The 21189-nt window shown below is 37.8% G+C and overlaps 2 protein-coding genes across 9 annotated transcripts in view; one reads left to right on the forward strand and one right to left on the reverse strand.

Annotated features, from left to right (window-relative positions):
• The window catches only part of eif4e2 (eukaryotic translation initiation factor 4E family member 2), a 47799-nt gene that overhangs the window by 3053 nt on the left and 23557 nt on the right, over positions 1-21189 (reverse strand). For 2 of the 8 annotated variants that reach the window (XM_067995188.1, XM_067995187.1), the window contains exons 7-8: positions 12175-12248; positions 11440-11548 (exon numbers count right to left, since the gene is read on the reverse strand). In XM_067995188.1, coding sequence (XP_067851289.1) covers positions 12209-12248 — 40 coding nt within the window. In that variant the 3' untranslated portion in view covers positions 11440-11548; positions 12175-12208. Of the gene's footprint in view, positions 1-11350; positions 11549-11591; positions 11674-12136; positions 12249-15948; positions 16041-16809; positions 16926-18248; positions 18388-21189 lie in introns of those variants that run through there. The other 6 variants (XM_067995189.1, XM_067995191.1, XM_067995193.1 and 3 more) reach the window with 6 other exon arrangements.
• On the forward strand, positions 630-8379 carry LOC137331114 (phospholipid scramblase family member 5). The gene is made up of 7 exons (XM_067994720.1): positions 630-1047; positions 2643-2717; positions 3918-4110; positions 4786-4897; positions 6072-6171; positions 8094-8152; positions 8258-8379. Exons 1-7 carry the CDS (start codon positions 630-632, stop codon positions 8282-8284), a joined length of 984 nt encoding a protein of 327 aa, XP_067850821.1. The 3' UTR covers positions 8285-8379.

Below are 21189 nucleotides of genomic sequence, written 5' to 3' on the forward strand. Positions count from 1 at the left end.
AGTTATTTATATAAAAATACATTTCACAGTTTCAATAGGCAATCCAGGGTCCAACATATGACCTCTATGCGAGCTTGAGTTGGGAGAGATACTAGTTTACTAAGCTCTAAATCTTTGAAAATTGGAATAAGAGATTCCACTTTGTACTAACTTCTCAGGTTGATATAAAACTTTAAAATTCAATTAAACTGTAAATGTGGTTTTCATTAGTGTTGAAAAGTGACTTTATGAATACTAAACGTAAACACAGAATACAGACTATGTTCCATCAACCAGCTTTTCATTGAGTTTTACTCTGTATTGACTCAACACATTTCTGCCAACTGCCCTACAGTTAACATTGTGTAAACTTTTGTTACCTCCCAGTCTTATGAAATTGAACTGAATTTCCTGGGAATGTCTTCTCTATCCCAAATTTATTCTAATGTATTCAGAGTTCTCTTGCTTTTCTCAAAGGCTTTGTTAGTATTTCTGTTGCCCTCCCAAGAAAGGATTCTACTTATTGCCTGAGTGAATCTTTTATTAAAAAAAACAATGAAAATCCGGTGTGTTGTGATGGAAACTCCAGTAATCTGATAAAGAGTTTGAACACATTTTTTTATGAAACAAGTGTGAACAGGCAGGCAGAAATGTCTGCAGTAACTACACAGCCTACCCCTTTTGGACTTTTAGAAAGGGAAAAACATATTGAAAATGTGTTAGGAAGACTAAAAGGCAAGAGAAATAAAAGAGCTGGAGAACTGCTGGATAATACTGTACTTTCAGGTGCTACATGGCAGCACTCAGACCCTATTAGGATGCATTCAGAAAAATCAAAAGTGCTGGAGGAGAAAACAGCAGATGGAGATTTGGAGAAAGTGAAAGAAGAGAGTTCCTTTGGGGTGCAATTTAATTATTCCAGGAAAGAGGAGCGGATAGAAACTTCTTCTCACACCTCTTCGCTCCCTAAAGATGTAAGCGGGCAAGGGACAATGCAGGAATTCCCTGGATTGCAACCACTTCACAAACTCCATCAGCTGTGTATCACTTCGAAGGCTGAGGACCAAGGTATGTAAATGATGCTCTTATACCAGTTATTACATGCAGCATGCATGTATAGAATTAGTTACTGTACAGTGTTTAGATAGTTGTAAACCATGGAGAATACTGTTAAAGAACTGAATTGCAGACTGTATTTTGACTTTAGAAATTACATCAGATTTTACAGACTGCAATCTACTCTGCTTGAACATATCCTTATTAACAATTTATATTTACATAGCACCTTTAATGTAATGAGTAGAAACTTCACAGGAGAGAAACGCATGCTAAGCAGTAATAGAAGAATTAGAAAAGATGACATCGAAGCATGGATGCAGCGTTGGAGCAAAATTAGTACAATGTTTTATTTGGCAGTGTTCAAAGAAAGGAGGCTTTTGAACACTGCTTTTGAGTGAGAAAGCAAGGCAGCAGGGTTTAAAAAGTAAGTTCCAGAGAGTAGGGCGAGATAGCAGAAGACTCTGCTATCCCTCTTCCCTGCCCCTCCACCCTCATCTCTAACAACAAATACGAGGAGCTCATAGACTTCTTTGTCACCAAGATAAAGACCATTTGTTCACCTTCCTGTTGCTTCCTTCCCTCCCTTCCCCTTGCCCACCAAGCCAAGCCAAGCCTCCGTAGCCCTCGTGCCCCCTTCTCCGCTATTATGTGGGAATAGCGAATAATTTCAGGACATACTGTGAATTTTAGGTACTTGGAGTAGAAGAATGAAAAGTGAAGGGGCAGGGAGTGGCAATGAGTAATTGAAGGGTTAGCAAGTTTTGGGGTAGTGAGCATTTGGATTGTGGATATGGGGTAGTGAGTAATTGGGAAGAGAGTATTAGCTAGGGAGTAGTTATTTTAGGGAAGGTAGAGAGTATGGGTTATTTGTAGCAATGGATAGTTGAGGAGATCAGAACGTATTTTTGAAGCAGAACATAAAAAGATTAGATTTAGATCACCATTAAAGGTTGCAGATCATTGTGTTACTATTAAATCTAGAATCCTTTCCCCCCCCCCCCACAATAACACTATTATGAAATAGTATGGTGGTTATGTTACTGGACTGGTAATCCAGAGGTGTGGACCAATAATCCCACAATGGCAGTTTGAGAATTCGAATTCAGTTTTAAAAATCTGGAAATAAAAAGCTAGTATCAGTAAAAGTGACTATGACACGGTCGGATTGTTGCAAAAACCCAACTAGTTGACCAATGTCCTTTAGGGAAGGAAACCTGTTGTCCTTACCCAGTCTGGCCTACTATATGTGATTCCAGTACCACACCAATGGGGTTGACTCTTAACCTTCCCCTGAAGTGGCCTGGTAAACCACTCAGTCACATCAAACCAGCAATTCAAGAGAAAGCAGATTTGAGTATTATAAACAAAGGGTTGCAAAGCCAGTCACATTCTCAGGGCAACAATGAAAGGGCAATAAATGCTGGCCTTGCCAGCGATGTTCACATCCTGAGAATGAATAAAACAAAATGATGCCAAATGTTCACTTACAATGAAAAATGATCAGATAAACATTGTAAGGGTCATTATAATGTAGAATTTCAGATAATATTGATTTAGTCTCAGGTATTTGGTGCCAACTTCTCATTGTTCCGTTTCTATTTTAGGGCTTACTTGTGACCCTGGCAGAACATATATCATCACATCTCAAAAAGGCCAACAACTGTACATGGCTTCAGAAGGTAGTGTTTTTGGTGAACCAACAATGAAAAAGGCAAAGTATTAGTGCATACTGATAAAAATGAATTACATGAATGAAGCAGCAACTGTTGATCGCTGAAATGAATCTAGCAGAATATAGTTTTAAAAAGTTGCAAACATAGCATAAGGTGCATCCCATACTCTAAAATGGAAAAAAAAGTTTAGGGTAGAATGACAATTAGATGGCTGGCTTTGCAACCCTTTGTTTCTTGTTTTCGAGCTTGGGATTTCCTTTAGATATTTTTGGCTTCCGTGCTTCAGACTACTCTCATAGGTGAGCCTTAGTCCCTGTAGCATGGAGTACATGGTATACTCCAAACCATAATAATGATTTCTGGGAAGCTGAAGCATTGTGAACTTTCTCAACCACATTACAGAATTCTGGGAAAGCTGAAGGGTTTTGAATTCTGGGAAAGCAGCTCTATGAGATAGCAAAGTCACACAGAGTTCTCAGCCAGATCAACAGATGGCTAGGAAAAGAAACAAAGAACTTGTATTTATACAATGCTTTTCACGACCTCAGCCACAGATGCATTTTTGAAGTGTACTGTTGCAATGTAGGAAATACGGCAGCCAAATTGTGCAAAACATGGTCCCACAAACAGCAATGAGATAAAATGACCAGATCATTTGTTTTAGATACTGGTTGAAGGATAAATATTGGCCAGGACATCGGAGAGAACTCCGAGATCTTCTTCGAAATAGTGCCATGGGATCCTTTACATCCACCTGAGAGAACAGACGTGTCATCCGAAAGACAGTACCACCAACAGTGCAGCATTCCCTCAGTACTGCACTGAAGTGTCAGCCTAAATTTTGTCCTCAAGTCTCTGGAATGAGGCTTGAACCCACAACCTTCTGACTCAGATGAGAATGCTACTACTGAACCCTGGCTGAAACCTATTAATAGCATAAAAATGTCCCTTTGGTCAGCCTGGAAATTAACAAAGTCAAGCAGTCTGCAGAACATCAAAGCTGGTTTTATGGTTCTAACTGTGTTTAGCATGCTTTTCATCAGATATCTGTTTGCAATTTAAATCTTTTCAATTCAAAGAAATTATAGCAGTTACATCACAAACCCTAGGCTTTCATTTGAAACTTGTTTAAATGTTAATAGAATATTTGAAAAAACATTATTTTTACCATTTTGTGGCCTTTCATCAGTTCTATTTCCTCTTTAGATACTACCTGCCTGTGTTTGAACTTGTGTGGTGCAGCCCGGTCCTGTTGTATTAAAATCTACAATCTGCAGTCAGAGGAGGTACTGCACTTTGCCAGACCCTTCAGAGTTGATGCCTGTTGTTTTGGATGCTGCCTAATGGAGATAAATGTGTTCAATGCCCAGAAGGAACAAATTGGCACAATTAAACAGAGGTAAATCCGATCACGTTTTATTCCTATTTAAAATCAGTACAAGCACAATTGTTTACAACAATACAAGTCTGATTGTTTCAACTCATTTACTTATAGCAGTATGGCTTAAATTCTTTTGCAAGGATATAAAATCAGTTTATTAAATATCACTCCCCAACTGGTTTAATGCATCAAGTGCTCAACTGATTTATTGCAATCAGCTCATCATAGTACAAAACCTAACTAGGTCAGAACAGTATAATCGGCATTTTGATTACAAAATCTAATTGATTTACAGTGTAAGCCTCAACCCTATTACAGCAATCAAAAATCAAGCAGATTAAATTGTTAAAGAAATATTAAAATTGATCAGGACAGGACCAAGTGCTCCACAAGTTTTATAGTTATTCCATTACCTGTGTACAAATACAAGCCAAATCGATGGGATGACAAGTCTTCTCTGCATTGACAGTAAAGGATCTATGGGAGATGAGATTGGGCAATCTCAACGGTCATAGGTTTGGACCTATTGTGTAATGATGCTTATTAGTACTGTCACTTAGAAGAAGGTGTAGGGATAAAGCAGTGCAGAAACAGCTTTATTTTGCATCTAATCCTGCATATTTGACTTTGGAATGCTTCATAATGTTACTGAGTAATTAAAGTGAATGTGTCCCTTTGTGTCTCTGGCTGCAGGTGGAGCATGTTTACCCCATTGCTAGAAATCTGTGACATGAATGGACATGGGATTATGAAAATTCATGGCTCCTGTTGTCCTTGCCGCTGTTATTCCGATCAGGAATTTAAGGTATAAAACACACAACAAAACTAAGCTGATGTTCATGGTTACTTTACCCAAAATGTTAACCAGAGGGGATTTTTCTTAATTTGAAAAGAATTCTGATTAGCGCTCTGATTGACTTCGATTTAGTGTTAACCAAGTAAAATCCAAGTAATTTTCTTAGGCGGTGTACCTTTCCAGCAGCATATTTTCCTAGGGTTAGGCTGCTCCAGATTGGTGCCCAGGCTAGTTGGAAGTCACAATCCCCACTACAATGAATGATGCGTCTCCAGGGCACACAAGGTTCCTCCCAGTCAATGAAGTAACGAGGTCTTCCATTGTGGATGGAAATTTGATGCTTTTAATATATTTTTTAAAAACAGATAACTGGGAGGGAGTTTATAAGACAAAAAGTACTCCACCTACACCTTGCTTCCTCTTTACAATATGAAGTTCTGGATTGTGCACTTCGTAACCATTTTCAATACTTCCCTGGTAATTAACGTGGCAACAGTGGATTGGAGTTTTTGGTGAGCCTGCCCAAAAGTCCAATTTGATATACAGATTGGTTAAAAGCTCATCAATACAATGACACTGCCCTATAAAAAGTGATTAAACAGCCAGTAATGATAGTGGTAAGTTTCAGCAGAATTACTGTAAATAAAGTGAGGTGAGTTTGAGATGTTGAGAAACAGTATCAAATTAGACTCTTTCTAATAATGCAACACCAATCACTCATCTATTAACTTGGTGGTTAACTAACAGACCAACATTAAAAAAAATGGGGTAAAATGTTGGGGTAAGATTAAAAAAAAGGCAAGTGCTTCACAAGAAAGGTCAGAATGAGGTATGCAATTTACCCATCTTAGATCATCAATCCAAAAAGATTGCAAAGTTGCCAGAGTTTGAGACATTTTTTTAATAAAAGTAGGGTTTCTGCCATTCATGTTAATTTTTTGGGGGAATTTGGTGCTTACTTTTAACAAATTTCCATTTGCACCAGATTTGTTGGTTTGTTAGTGCTTTGTTTAAAAAAGTAACATTTCAAGTAACTAATTATGATAACATTTTAAAAATGGTCACAGTTTTTATACATAGTTTACCAGAATCTTGTGAACTACTGTGACAATGTACTGCAATTTTATGTCTGTATGATAGCAACCGTGGTGTCAATAATACATAAGGGCCTTACTATTCCCAGATTACATCCAAGATTGGGAACCATTTGGGACTGATCTGGAAGCGGTGGCAAGGGTTCAATTCAGAATACAACATGGATCATGAATACTTTGGTGTGGACTGTAAGAATTCTTAATAAAAGAGCAGTTAACAAGAGCTGAAATATTTACTGATACAAAAACACTTAAGTGCGTTGTCATATTATAGCATCTGGCCCGATGCTTTATCTTGTGTATATACAGAGGAGCACACAATGACAATGCATCAACATTTCTTTTACAAATAATAACATTTGGAAAGTAAACTGATGCAAATGCAAAACTCACTGCTCAAGGTATTGTTGCAGCAGAAACATTCCCATACAACCAAATTGATGGCATTTCCATGCTTGATTGAAAACTTAATATGGTGACACTGCCCTTACTAATGTAATTATTAAAAAGCAATTATATTCATATTTTGAACAATGAATATTGTGCCCTTTTGTTGGAGCTTTTGCTAGACAGAATCCAATATAAAACTTACTAGTTTTATTGAGTAAATTTTCCTCTTTAGCATTCCCAACGCAGAGCTTCACCCGCAAGGAGCATATATTGGAAAACCAGGTGTACACTACCTACAATTTCCCATCTATCTATTTTAATGGGTAGAAAATAGTGGATGATGTGCCCCTAATTTTCTGATGTGTCTTTTTGGCACGCAAAGCTCTGCCAGAAGTGCTGAAGACAAAAAAACTCAGATAAGAACACTTTGGACGTTTATATGCCAATCATATTAGCCTTTTCAGTTTAAAAAAAATCATTTTATTTGACTTTAAAATCTAGATTGCTACACAAGAAATCTTTTGCCTTAGTAAGTCATATCTGCTAAAGGCAAAGGATGCTAGTATAGCAAAACCATATTTTAATGTCCTGAAGTGAGGAACCTCGATTGTTCCGGTACACTGACTTGTGCACAGAGAAAATATTTACACGCTTTTAATTTACATTTATTTTTTTTAAAAAAACAGTACCTTACAGGGATGAATATTCACTACATCTAATACATATGGACAACAGTTTTATTGGAATATCAGTGCAAATTAAGTTCTCATTTTGCCACACTGAACTGTGCACAGATGATGTTTATGGACTATCTTAGAACACAAAAGACAATTATATAGAATCCAACATAAACTCATTTCATTTCTCATAATGCAGGATTTGTCTTAAAAAAAAACCCACAATTCTTAAAGTCTTATACGGGGTCCAGAATCTTGTGAACTACTGTGAAGATGTACTGCAATTTTATGTCTGTACGATAGCAACCGTGGTGTCAATAAGCAAGAAAGTTATGCTAAATCATTATAAAATCACTGGGCCTCAGCTGGAGTATTGTGTCCAATTCTGGGCACCACACTTAAGGATGTCAGGGCTTTGGAGAGGGTGAGGAGATGATTTACTAGAATGGTACCAGAAATGAGGGACTCCAGTTACGTGGAGGGACTAGAGAAGTTGGCATTGTTCTCCTTAAGAGTAGAGAAAAGGGGAGTTTTAATAGGTGTTCAAAATTATGAATGGTTTTGATAGAGTAAATAAGGAGAAACTGTTTCCACTGGCAGGAGGGTTGGTAACCAGAGGACACAGATTTAAGGAAATTGGCAAAAGAACCAGAGGGGCGATGTAATTTCTTTACACAGCGAGTTGTTATGATCTGGAATGCACTGCTTGAAAGGGTGATGGAAGCAGATTCAATAGTAACTTTCAAAAGGGAATTGGATATATACTTGAAAAGGAAAAATTTGCTGGGCAATGGGACTATTCAATGCTCTTTCAAACAGCTGGCAAAGCCACGATGGGCCGAAAGGCACCCTTCTATGTTTTGTGATTCTATGATTTCTAAACACTTCCATCTATTGTATCACACCAATTTGCAATTTTTTTCATCGTGGAATCTTTATTGCTAACATGTATTTGCACATCACTTTAAATGTTGAAATATTTCCTTGGGCTATTTGTCTGAAAACTGGTCCTTGTGCATTTATTTACTTTATTTTTAAATATAGTTCCAATCAACATGAATCCAAATGCAAAGGTGCTTTTGCTGGCTGCTGCCTTCTTACTCGTAAGTTGTAAATCTGATCAAACTTTACTTCATTGTTAAAGCCACTCCATTAGTTAGGAGTTTATCCTCCCCACACATGTAATCATTTATTTTATTCTTTTACAGAACTACATGTTCTTTGAAATGAGCTGAACTTCAAGATCTCTTCCACTCCCACCATCAAAAGGGTTGCTTGACACAAACTGCTTATACATTGTGAAGGTGCAAAATAATGAAAATTATGCTGTTAATGTAAACTTACCTGTATTGTCTTGAAAACAGACTAGAACAAAATATTTATTCGATAAAACTTTTGTATTGCTTTGATCGAAATACATGAGAGAAACCACTAAGTCAGATACAATATCAATTATAAAGGGTATTACTCTGGTTTAAAGTTAAATTTCCTAAATATATTAGCATTAGTGATGTAATGGAAAATATTACAAGATTTTAGAAAAGTTATCTAACAGAATAAACAAGGCAAGTTCATTTTATACTTGTTATGGTACTAGGTAGTGTAGATGTAGTGTATACAAATTTTCAGAAGGTGCTTTGATAACATGGGGGGAATTTTAACCCCCAAGAACGGGCGGATTGGAGGTGAAAATAGTTTTTTGGGTTATGACTGTAACCTGGCTCCAACTCGACCACATCCGGGTTTAACGCGGGCACACTTGGATGCGTGCGAGGAACGCACTGCCCAAGGTCGCGCCCACAATTTCCGGCGGGCAGATATTTAGCGGTGCATTTACAGTCTCTGCGCCGCCGCCCCCCCCCCCCGCCCCCAACACCGCCGTCTCCAGCACCTTGCCACCACCCCACCCAGCCAACATTTCCAGCACCCTCCCCCCAACGAACATCTCCAGTCTCTGGCCCTCCCCCCACCCTGGCCAATGTCTCTGCACCCCCCCCCCTCCAAACCCACCCCAAGCCTGTCAATCTAGTTGGCTGTCACACGGGAAACCCAGAAGTAAAATTGTAAACATTCAATTAGGTCGCGATCGCATATTCCAAGCCGCCAATTTCACTTCCGGGTTTCATGCTCAAAATTCTCCCCCTCACCCCCCACTCTCTTCTCGGCTCCAGGTAAAAATCATGCCCCATATCTCACAAGTGGCTTGTTAGAAAAACTCAGGCATATGGAATAAGCAGAAATGTATATCAGTAAAGAGAATTGTTAAAAGTGAGGTGGGATCCCTAACAGGAGAGGATTGTCAATTTGTGGACAAACAAAAAATGGCAGAGGTATTTAATAAGTATTTTGCGTTGGTCTATACTAAAGAGGATATCAGAGAGGAGGTGAATCTTGAAGTGGTTGAGTGAGATGAGTGATATTATGTTGGATAAAGGGAACATTTTAGATAAGTTAGTTAAGCTGTAGAAAGACAAAAATGCCAGGGTTTGGCAGGATACATTCTAGGTTTCTGAGGGAGACGAGGGAGGAAATTGCAGCGACCCTCGAAATTATATTTCAAGTGTTTATCCTGGGGCCACTTTTGTTTTCTGCAAATATCAATGATATCCTGGGGCCTCTTCTGTTCTCTGCGAATATTAACGATATGATTATAGGCATAGAGGGAGTGATGTCATAATTTGCAGATGATACCAAAATAGGAGGTATAGTTAATTCTTTAGAAGACCAAAAGAAGCTGCAAAGGGATATTGATAAGATGGGGGAATGGACTAAAATGTGGCAGATGGAATTCAATGTCACTATTTGTGAGGTGATGCATTTTGGTAAAAATACAACAGCAGTAATTATACTCTTGAAGCTAAGCAGGCTTGGTGCTGTGAAAAAGCAGAAGATTTGGGGCTACAGGTTTACAGAATATTAAAAGGTCTAAGGTTGATAAGGCTGTAAAAATAATTAATGGAATTCTAGGTTTTATCTCAAGATGTATTGAATATAAATGCCAAGAGATATTGATGAGCCCATATAAAATCTCAAGATCTTAGAGTAGTGTGTGCAGTATTGGGCTCCACACTATAGAAGGATATTGAGGCTTTCAAAAAGGTACAACTCAGACTCACTGTGATGTTACCTGGAAGGAGGAAATACATTTGAAAAATTGTGTCTTTTTTCAAAAGAACACAGATTACAGGGTGATTTTAGAAGTGTTTTAAAATTATGAAAGGATGGGACAGATTAGACAGAAGTAGTCTTTTGCCAGTAGTTGAGGGGTCAGAACGAGAGGCCATGAATACAAGATTAATTAAAAGATTTAGAACAGATGACAAGAGGAACATCTTTATACAGTGAGTTGTGAGGCTGTGGAATTCCCTTCCAGAGGCAACAACTATGTCAACATTCAAGATTAGATTGGCTAGGTGGTTGAAAGGATATAGGAACAGGGTGGGTAAATATGATTTGAACTACTTGCTCACATGGAGGGTAAACACCAACATGGACTGGTTGGGCCGAATGGCCTGTTTCCATGTGGTAACTTCTATGTATTTCTATGAGGAAACTAAGGGGTGTGACACAACAGCTGTTAGAATTCATTATCTGGAGGACAGGCATGAGAACATAAGCTCACATATCAACGTTTTAGTGCTTACCACGATTGGGTTGAAGAGAGGCAAGCAGTTACTGCCGATGGTCCATACCTCCGACAGCTCAATAAAGATATGTGTTGCAATCAGGAAGTGATAATGTACTGTGGATTTCTCAGTTATTAGATTTGACTATTCTTGAGCATGGTCAGGCCTGGCTGGCCCAAAAATCAGCTCTTTGCTCCATGCAAAAATAGTTGGAATAACTGCCAATCTTCCATCTCTATCTGCATCTACTCATTTGTTTGAAAAAGACAATTACCAGAACTTTCAACTTCGGTAGGGGTGTGAAATAGGCGGTATCAGATCAACCGCCCTGTTATACACCTGACCCGTTTTACGCACATGGCGAAGTTGAGTTCTGACCAATGTATCCAACTGAATTATTTCTTATTTGTACGCATTAATAACAATATATTGAATGGCAGTTTATGTAATATTGGTTTTATTTCTATAGGTTGTGATTAATTTCACAAGCAAAAATACAAGTGTACTATGGTGAGCCTCAAATATAAACCATAATTCAATTATTATGCAGGATGCCATGTTATTGTTACTTTGTTAAGAAAAAAAATTGATTTTTTTCAGCAATAAAGGGTTTTGTGATGTAATTGATATTATAATATGATACGAATTTATTTTCATAGCTCTGGGACCACATAACTATTTGTACTGACCACAAATAAAATCTTAAAGCTGCATTCATTGCTGGTTCTGCTAAAAATGATTTTTAAAAAAACTAACAAATGTACCTTGCCAACTTGCAAAGAATCATACACTGTTCCAGCTTACTTTAACCACTGTGCATTGTGTTTCGGGAGTGCAGGGGAACAAAAACAGACTAGCTCGCATCTCAGAGTGCTGTGGTAAACAAAAGGAAAAGGTCAACACATTAAATGCTTTTAGTCATAATGTGCTCTTTATTTGAAAACAGCACCAAGCAGACAAATAAAGTGATGTTTTTCTTCTGATCCAAACATTTACATCTGCAAATAAAAGATTGTTTACCAAGATGTAGCATTTCTTCTTAAAAGCAAAGAACAAAACAAATGAATAGAAAATTTAAAAAAGTAAAAAAAGAAAGTAAATTATGAGGAAGACGATCATGAGAGAATGAGATGAAAATGCTACAAGAGTCAGGTGAAATCAATAATTTGCATACAGCCAGAAAGCAGACTCATTTTCTCTAACTCTAATACTTATGTACCCACAAAACACTGACATTTACAATATTCACAAATTTTAAAACTAAAGTAACAGAATTGCTTAGGAACAGGAGACATGAGCACAACAGACTCAGCTCGGCTTAAAAAAAATAAAATGCAGTTTGATTCTATCAAAACAACTGATTAACCAATGGCATCAGAGTAATTCTTCCCTGAAGTAACGATGTCCTGATTGGAATTGACACTGAACACCAGCCCATTCCAAAACATTGTTAATTTTAAAAAAAATGTGGTGTTTCTCTACAACGGAGCAGGGCATACCTTTCAGATAAACAAATGGAGTGTAAGGAAGATCTCATAAAGTGATTTTCGTATTTCGAAAGCTTGAATTGTCTCTGTGAAAGATGAGAGAGTATATTATGCTGTACACTCAACAACATACTTTGCAACTACATCTTTGCATGATATTTTAATTACAGGCATAATGGTTACAAACATTAAGGCATTCATTGTATTTGGAGTTTTTCCCCAAATAAAAAAAAACTGACTTTGAATTTTTCATACTTGTTTAAAATCTCAATCTGTATTTGCTAAATGGATTGTTCATAGGTTCCAGACCATACCAGTATTATGCAACTAACTTTATTCCACTAAAATGAAGGTTACAAGTTTGTTTGGTTTACTCGAAGAATGATATGAATTAAGAAATGCAATTTTGAATCCCCCTACATTCACACTATTATAACCTGCATGGCAAATTGACTAAATCTCATTTTGATAGATATTATATATTGTAGATTTTATAACAGCAACCTATATCCATAAATCTACTTCACACCTTAGTCTTGACAGGCACTGTTGGCAACAAATTACAGTCTGATGCATGTGCTGTGGTGTATACAAGGAAACTTGAAGAATCAGGTAGAATTAAGTCTAATGTAATTTACATTATAATTATCCAAGTGGTGTAGCATAACTGAAGTAATATAAAGTAACCTACCATTAGTATTATCTTCCTTATTATTCTCATATAATTCCTTTTCCACATACAACTGAATCAGGCCAGTCATCCAACAGGGGAATCATTTATTGTAGTCTCATGAGAGCAATGTGATCTCCCCCGCTGTATGGAAGCCCAGTTCTGTTTTAACAAAGATGGCTGCAGAGAAGACAGTGTGAATACAATAAAGGAATATCTCAAGAGAAAATCATCAAGTTCCAACTACACAAAATCAGAGAAGACAGCAGGAAAGGAAAGGAAGGGCTATGTATGTGTCGGAAAAATTACACGGAAAGAGGAAGACCATTTCCTAAAAGGTTAGTAATCTTTCTTACTTTCTCATTCATTTACCCTACACAAACATCTGTATTATATCAGGAATTTTTTTGTATATATCATTTGACTTTGAAACCACCTTTGAGCCCTCCTTATATACTGAAGAATGCATCCTCTTCAGTACACTGATCTAAGAAGTAATTTTAGAGAAGATATGGAAGTTGCTCCATGTAGCTAGTCTATGAATATTAGTCTATGGAGCTTTTTTTTAAAAAAAAATATGGACCCCAATTAGAATGAGCTTTTATTTTACTTGGTGGTTACTGACCAGCTGTTTTAAAGCAAATAAATACATTCTACTACCCACACCACAATATCTTGTTTGGTCATCAGTAATATAACTTTAGCCAATACTAACTAAGCAATTAATTGTCTAAAATGTCAGTTGTATTTGTATAGTATACAAGGCGATAAAAATACCAATTCAATGAAAACTACCTTTGTCTTCAAAGATGCAGATGTGGCAAAACTTCAAGCATCATAATTTCTTGGAATAAATGAAATTCTGAAACAATTTTAACAGAAGTGTTTCCAAGGCACCCAAGAACAATTTGCACTTAATGCCATATATGACATGGTGGGCTTACCACAAGGTGTGAAGTAGATGACTTCAGCATGCAAACACAAGAGGCAGGAGATTACATGAAATACTTTTGAGGGTGCATAGAGATACAAGCTTCAAAAGAGCATACAGTAAGCAGGAGCTTCAGATATTAAATTGGGATTAAAGGATCTTATATTTTGTGCTTTCTTCAAGAACCTCAATGGGCATTTCCCAGTAGTCCCCTCCATCGGACAGCAACACCAACGAAATAGCCCAAATTGTGATTCTAGAAAACTAAGATCGTAAATTAAAGTAAAAATGTTGGGTTTTCACAATCTAAGATTATTAACATTATCCAGAAATCAAAATAACCAAACCTTCCCACTTAGCATTAGATGCTGATAAAATGGAACATCTCCTGGAGACTAAAGAAATGTTCACCATCTTTCTCAAGAATTAAGCCATCAAATAGACATTCTGGGATAGGGCTGCAACTTTCATCCCTCCAAGTATGGCCTATGAGGAAGAGCCAAAGGCAAGTCTAGCAGCAGAAGTTTTATTTTAAAAAGTGATCAAATCAATTTCAGAACAACTATGTCAAAGACGCTGCTGACTGAGGGCTGAATTGTGATGATATACTTTGTCTCAGTTTAGGAACATAGGAACAGGAGTGGGCCATATAGCCCCTCGAGCCTGTTCTGCCATTCAATGAGATCATGGCTGATCTGTGACCTAACTCCATATACCCGCCTTATCCAAAGGTATTAAGGGATATGGGGCTAACAAAAATTTATCAATCTCGGATTTAAAATTAACAACTGAACTCGCATCAACTGCCGTTTGCGGAAGAGTGTTCCAAATTTCCACCACCCTTTGGGTATAGAAGTATTTCCTAACTTCACTCCCGAAAGTCCTGGCTCTAATTTTTAGGCTATGTCCCCTAGTTCTAGACTCCTCAACTAGCAGAAATAGTTTCTCTCTATCCACCCTCAGTTCCCCTTAATATCTTGAAAACTTCGATCAAATCACCCCTTAATCTTCTAAATTCCAGGGAATACAACCATTTGTGTAATATCTCCTTGTAATTTAACCTTTGGAGTCCAGGTATCATTCTAGTAAATCAACCCTGTACTCCCTCCAAGGCCAATATATCCTTCCTAAGGTGTGATGCCCAGAACTGAACACAGTACTCCAGGTGTGGTCTAACCAGGGCTTTGTTAAAGCTGTAGCATAACTTCTACCCCCTTGTATTCTAGTCCTCTAAATATAAATGCCAGCGTTCCATTAGCCTTTTTGATTATTTTCTGTACATGTTCATGACATTTTATGATCTACGTTCATGGACCCCTAAGTCTCTTTGGGCCTCCACTGTTTCGAGCTTTCCACCATTTAGAAAGTACTTTAATCTATCCTTTTTAGGTCCAAAGTGGATGACCTCAGACTTGTCTACGTTGAAATCCATTTGCCACAGTTTTGCCCACTCACTTAATATATTAATATCTCTCTGTAATTTTATGCTTCCATCTATACTGCTTACAATGCTGCCAATCCTTGTGTCATTGGCAAACTTGGAAAAGTGGCTCTCTATCCAGTCATCTAAGTCATTAATAAATACAGTGAATAGTTGAGGCCCCAACACAGATCCCTGTGGGGCACCTCTAGTCACATCCTGCCAATTTGAGTCCCTGCCCATTATCCCTACTCTGTCTCTTGCTGCTCAGCCAATTTACTAACCAGGTCAATAATTTACCCTCAATTCCACAAGCTTCAACTTTAGCTAACAATCTCTTATGAGGGACTTTATCAAATGCCTTCTGAAGTCCATATAAACAACATCCATAGACATTCCCGTCTACTGCTTTAGTTACCTCTTCAAAATATTCAGTCAGGTTCGTCGGGCATGTCTCACTCACTCACCAGCAGAAACTTTAAGGTGTACAGTCACTCGATCCTGAGTCATGGACTATTGTAATTTCCCAACAGATGTTAGGCTAACTGGTCTAGAATTCCCAGGAAATTTACTGTAATAATCTGCAAATCCACGAGTGCTTTGCGACAGAATAATGCAATGTTGATAAATTTGTTCGATTTCAGTTTTTAATGATATTCATCTGATAACCGCCAGACTTGCCAACCCAGGCATCAGACTTGCCAAACTATGCAATTTCTTGATATCACTATTTTTGTGAGACTTATATGATTTGAATGATTTTACCTCAACTGCAAGTGGAGGTAGACTTGGTTTAGTCAATAGTCTTTTTCCTCTTTTCAGTAAACCATCAAAAAGTATAGAAATATTTGTGTATCCTAAAATAAAAATAAACAGAACTAACTTGAAATTAAACTCTACAATCATCAAAAATTAAATGTTAATTGGGGTGAAACACAAATAAGACTTGTACTGGGATAAAATGAGGGCCTAAATTTTCTTCTTCCTGTCCTGTTCCAATTCCAAGTTTATAGGACTAAAAAACTCCTCTAAATCTAAAATGAAGATAAACACATTTCAACATTAGCTTAAACGGAGAAAGTCCAGCACCACTAACCAAGACCAATGTACAAGGCTAATAGAGCTATACAAGAGACTAAGCTCTTTGTAACCTGCTGATATGGAAGCATAGCCTTATTGAATAAAGGTGGTAACATGGGGCCAGTCCTCAAAGAATTGTGCAGTCACATTTAACTATATTTGGTCTTGGTGCATCATTGTTAGTTGACACCAAACCCATTCCATTTCTAGTAAGAAAGCTATGATCAGATGATTTCTTTAGTTAGAACCAGAGGCAAACTAGGGCATTTGAAATGCATGCATTAATAGACATCCTTCTAACCATGATGTCAATTTTGAAATTTGTGCTTTTACCTATGACAACTTTGGAGGCAAGTGGTCTGACACTACACATTATTGAAGTTTTTTTGGCACCTGATGTTGCAGAAAATTTAGGGCATGAGCCAGATGAAGATGAACAGGCCACAAAAGTACTGATTCCTTATGCCCAGTCACTTAAGAGATGTGTAATATGCCTGGTCAGTGCTCATGATATGGAGCAGTGTCTCAATATATGAACTTACGTACTCAAATCCCTCTCTGTTTGTGCTTCTTGGTTTTGGAGCATAGATGTAATGTCTCATTCAAGAAGGATGGACTTGAAATTGAGGATTAGTCCTGGTGTTTTACAAGTTGGAGCCTCTCTGAACAGACAAACAAAACTGTGTTTTTAGGAAGGCAACATAAACATAAGAATTGATCATTTACTGCTGGAAACAGAAAAGGTACAGCCCTTAAACTCTTGTGAGGCAGTGCCTGAAATAAATTTCAACCTGGCCGAAATATTTTGAACAAAAAAAACCTGCAACAAACTGCAATAATGATATAATTACAAGTTGGTTAGAAATCAAAATCACAAAGCAATTCCCATATCAAAAATACGACTACTTTTTTTCTGGTTGGATGACAATGAGACACTGCTGCCAAAAGCAAGAGGGAAAGAAATGAGGTGAGGATTAGGCCCTAGTATTTTAAAGTGTGGGAGATCACATGGTTTATCTAAAGTGATGAAAACTCAAAGCAGACAAATGACCATGATTTTTTCCTGTTGGGTAACAGACTTGATGAAATTGTATGTGGAGGATAAAAGGATGCTGATATAATGTTAATGTTTGACAGCACAAGATCTGTTCAACTATGAAAAGCTCAACACTAGTAGGGACAGAAATATTTTTTTCTTTTAAATGATTAGGAATATCTTTGAGGGCTGATCGACTGCTAGGTGAAACTACCCCAACTTGTAGGCCGGAACTACAGAATTGTAGCAATTCTGTTCTCTGACTTCCATTGGGTCACAAGAGGGAAAGCATTCCGATAAATTTAAAACTTTGTTTAAAAATTGGATATGGACTGATTTCAGAGAAGCTGAAGTTTAGACCACTGGCTCTCTATTAAAGGGAGTCAGGGAAATGATTGTCAATGCTACAGTACAATATTCCAATAAATGACAAACATTGATCAGAATGCATGACAACGCTAAATCTCAATCGGTACTAGGGCAATACTAGTAGCAGTGCTGTAATTGGCAGTCAAGTAAATTAACTTAATTTACCTATATCCAACACTTAATACTCACCTCCTAGTGAATGATATAGTAAGGGTATTGTTGCATTTCCATATAGAACAGCTTAAACAAGTGACATGGACCCACCTGGTTCTGGTGATCACTTACTGCTTTTTAAATGATTCTTAGGCACACTTACTCCAGATATTTATATCGGGCAATCATAACACCCCAACATACACATATGAGATGATTTTTAGAGAATCTTTAAGTAGAACTAAATAAATACAGAATCACAGTTTTTAAAAAAAAACTCAGTTAATAACCTAAAATAATTGCAATGTTTTAATATAAGTCCTGAAGATAGAAGAGTCATTGAATTTCCAGACCTTAGTATATTGTGAATTCTTTCATTATACATCATACAACATCAGTAGGTTACCTATCCAACTGGGAAATATCACAGGGATACCTATTCTCTTGAGGTGGAACCACATGATCCTCCACTTCCTGCATAACAGTAGCCCCAGCAAGCCATCTTTATATCAGTTTCCTCCTGCTATTGGCATCAGTCCCATTGCTTCTGTTCTGCTGTGAAAATCCTAACAATCAAGTAATACACATAATGTGTACTGTGTCGGAATAAACATTTTTATTTTTCTGTATTATAACTATGCTTATCTTGAGAAAGAACTGATGGATCATTGCTTTTGGAGTTCTTATAAAATAAGTTATTTGCAACATTGTTTTAATTAAAACAGAGTATAGGTCCATTCACTACCAAATATATCCCGAGTTACATCCCATGATAAAAGATCAATTCTTAGGTCCAAGCACCACAACTCAAGCTACTTACTTGTAATTAAATGGTCTACAGGGAAGAGGTTGCGTTTACAGGAAGAATATTCATAACTTGAAGCAGATACTTGAGCTACTGTATTCTGAAGCAAAACAGTTGCAGCTGAGTGTTTTTAAACTCAAGACAACAGGGTTTACTTGCAGCCTCACCCATTTCTGGAAGTTATCGTGGACTACTCTACTGTAGCAGATTTTATTTTTAAAAATTCATTCTTGCGATGTGGCCATCATTAATAAGGGTGGCATTTATCGCCCATCTATAATTACCCTGAGAAGATGGTGATAGGCCTTCTCCTTGAACCACTGCAATCCATGTGGTGAAGGTAATCCCACAATGTTGTTAGGTAGGGGGTTCCAGGATTTTGGCCCACTAACAACGAAGGAGCGGCGATATGTGTACAAGTCAAGATGGTGTAGGACTTAAAGGGGAACTTGGAGGTGATGATGCTCCTATGCACTTGCTGCCCTTGTCCTTGTCCTTGTCCTTCTTGATGGTGGAGCTTGCAGGTGTAGGAGGTGCTGCCGAAAAAGCCTTGGCGAATTGCTGCAATGCATCCTGTAGATATGTACTGCAGCCACAGTACACCAGTGGTGGAGGGAGCAGATACTGAGGCTATTGGATGAGGTGCCTATCAAGTGAACTGCTTAGACAGTGATCACACTCCTCAAGCAGAAAGCTGCACAGCTCGAAAATCAACTGGACACACACCGCAACATTCAGGGTAGAAAAAGTTTTCTGGAGTAGCCGGTCCAGAGGGTGGTCACGACCACAGGTTGCTAGGAATATGGAAGACTGAGTGACCATCGGCCAACAGGGCAGAAAGCGCTGTAGAAAGGGGATTATCAATGGAGCTGGATTTGTCCAATAGGTATAGGTACCAATGATGTGGCCAAAAAGGGTGCCACAAAGGAGGGTAACCAGGAGCAACTACAAGGCACTGAGGAGCAAGTGGTTACCCAGAATAGACATGGGGGAATTCTATAGACAGGAAGATAGCAAGTTTATTTTGTAGACGTGATCAGAGTCTCGAATTGTATGTTGCTTCCGAGGTGCTAGGGTTTGGGACCTCATGGAGCAAATACAAAAGGTTCTGGAATGGGAGGTTGAGCAGCTGTGATTCATATGGGACCCAACAGCGTAGACAGAAGTAGGTTTGATGTTCTGCAGAGATTTCAAGGAGCTAAATTCTAGATTAAGAAACAGAACCTTCAGGGTAGTAATTTCTGGATTACTCCCAGTGTCAACTCTAGACCAGACAGGGTAAATGGAGTTGAGGTGTAGATCAGCCATGATTTAATTGAATGGCAGAACAGGCTCAAGGGGTTGAATGTATTAAATGATGATGTCTCCACAGAACAAACTATGATAATGCTTTGAAAGATTCTGGCCATGTACCTTCACTGATTTTAAAAACACCATGAAGGAACCTAGGGTGAAGCTTAAAAAAAGGGTAAATGGGTTGTGTTCCCAAATACCTTTTTTTACAAAAAAAACTGATGTGACCAATCAAATTTTGTACAAAAAAGCACTCAGGAAGATGCTTTGTGTTACCAATGCAAAAGAGTATTTGATCAAGACTGCTAATGACAAAACATCTGGAAATTGCATTTCATCTCCTATTCCAACAGCATGGAAGAGGTTAGAAACTCATGAGGAACTGCGACTGTCAGTCCATATTCTACCACTTTTTAAGCACCTTCTGATGAAGTTCCAACACATACACTTAAATCACATTAATTTTTTTTCACAAGCCATTAGAAATGACAAAATCAATATCAAACTGCTTACACTGGTGCAACTTTTTAAGCCAATTATTTACTTAATAGACAAGTTATTTATAATTATTTGACAACACTCAGGCCAACAGGGAGATTAGTAAGGAGATCTTTTAAGATTCCAAAAAGAGTACAACATTCCTGTTATAAAATCAGTGTATCCTCATGCTAACTGTGAGCAATGCAATGGGAAAGCCATCAACTTAATATTATTTCACATACCTTCCGCCCTACTATTCTCTGCTAATCAAGCATTTCATGAAATTTGAACAGTTGATCCTAGTTTAACTAACTTATGTTTCATAACAAGTAGAGCCGGGAAGAGAGGGGGGTATTCAATTTCTTAAATTGTTTTCAGACTTGAGTGGGTGCTGTTTCTGTATAGATATTGTCCATTGTCATTTATGCCATTGATCTCATTCTGTGTCCTGTTTGTTCTAACTTTCTGTGTGATGTTGTGTTCATCTAGGTAAGCACTAAGAAATTGAATATACATTTTGGGCACTTATAGCAGCAAGGACTCCTAAGTCACACAAAAGCAGATAGCTGGAGAGTAAAGCACCTTCTACTCTGACCTAACGATGTGCCTCAGTCCCAACCTTAGAAGAGCACCCTCTACTGGACAACATTTTCCCATTTCCCCACAATAGTGTTTCTGTGATTTCTTGGAGTACGAATATTTAGAATTGAATTAGGTGCAGTTTTGTACTGGGGGCTCCTGCCAATAGGAAGGGAGATAGGACTGCAGAACTTACTTCACTAAAGGACCC

The sequence above is a fragment of the Heptranchias perlo genome, chromosome 13 (assembly GCF_035084215.1).
Source record: "Heptranchias perlo isolate sHepPer1 chromosome 13, sHepPer1.hap1, whole genome shotgun sequence".
Lineage (NCBI taxonomy): Eukaryota > Metazoa > Chordata > Chondrichthyes > Hexanchiformes > Hexanchidae > Heptranchias > Heptranchias perlo.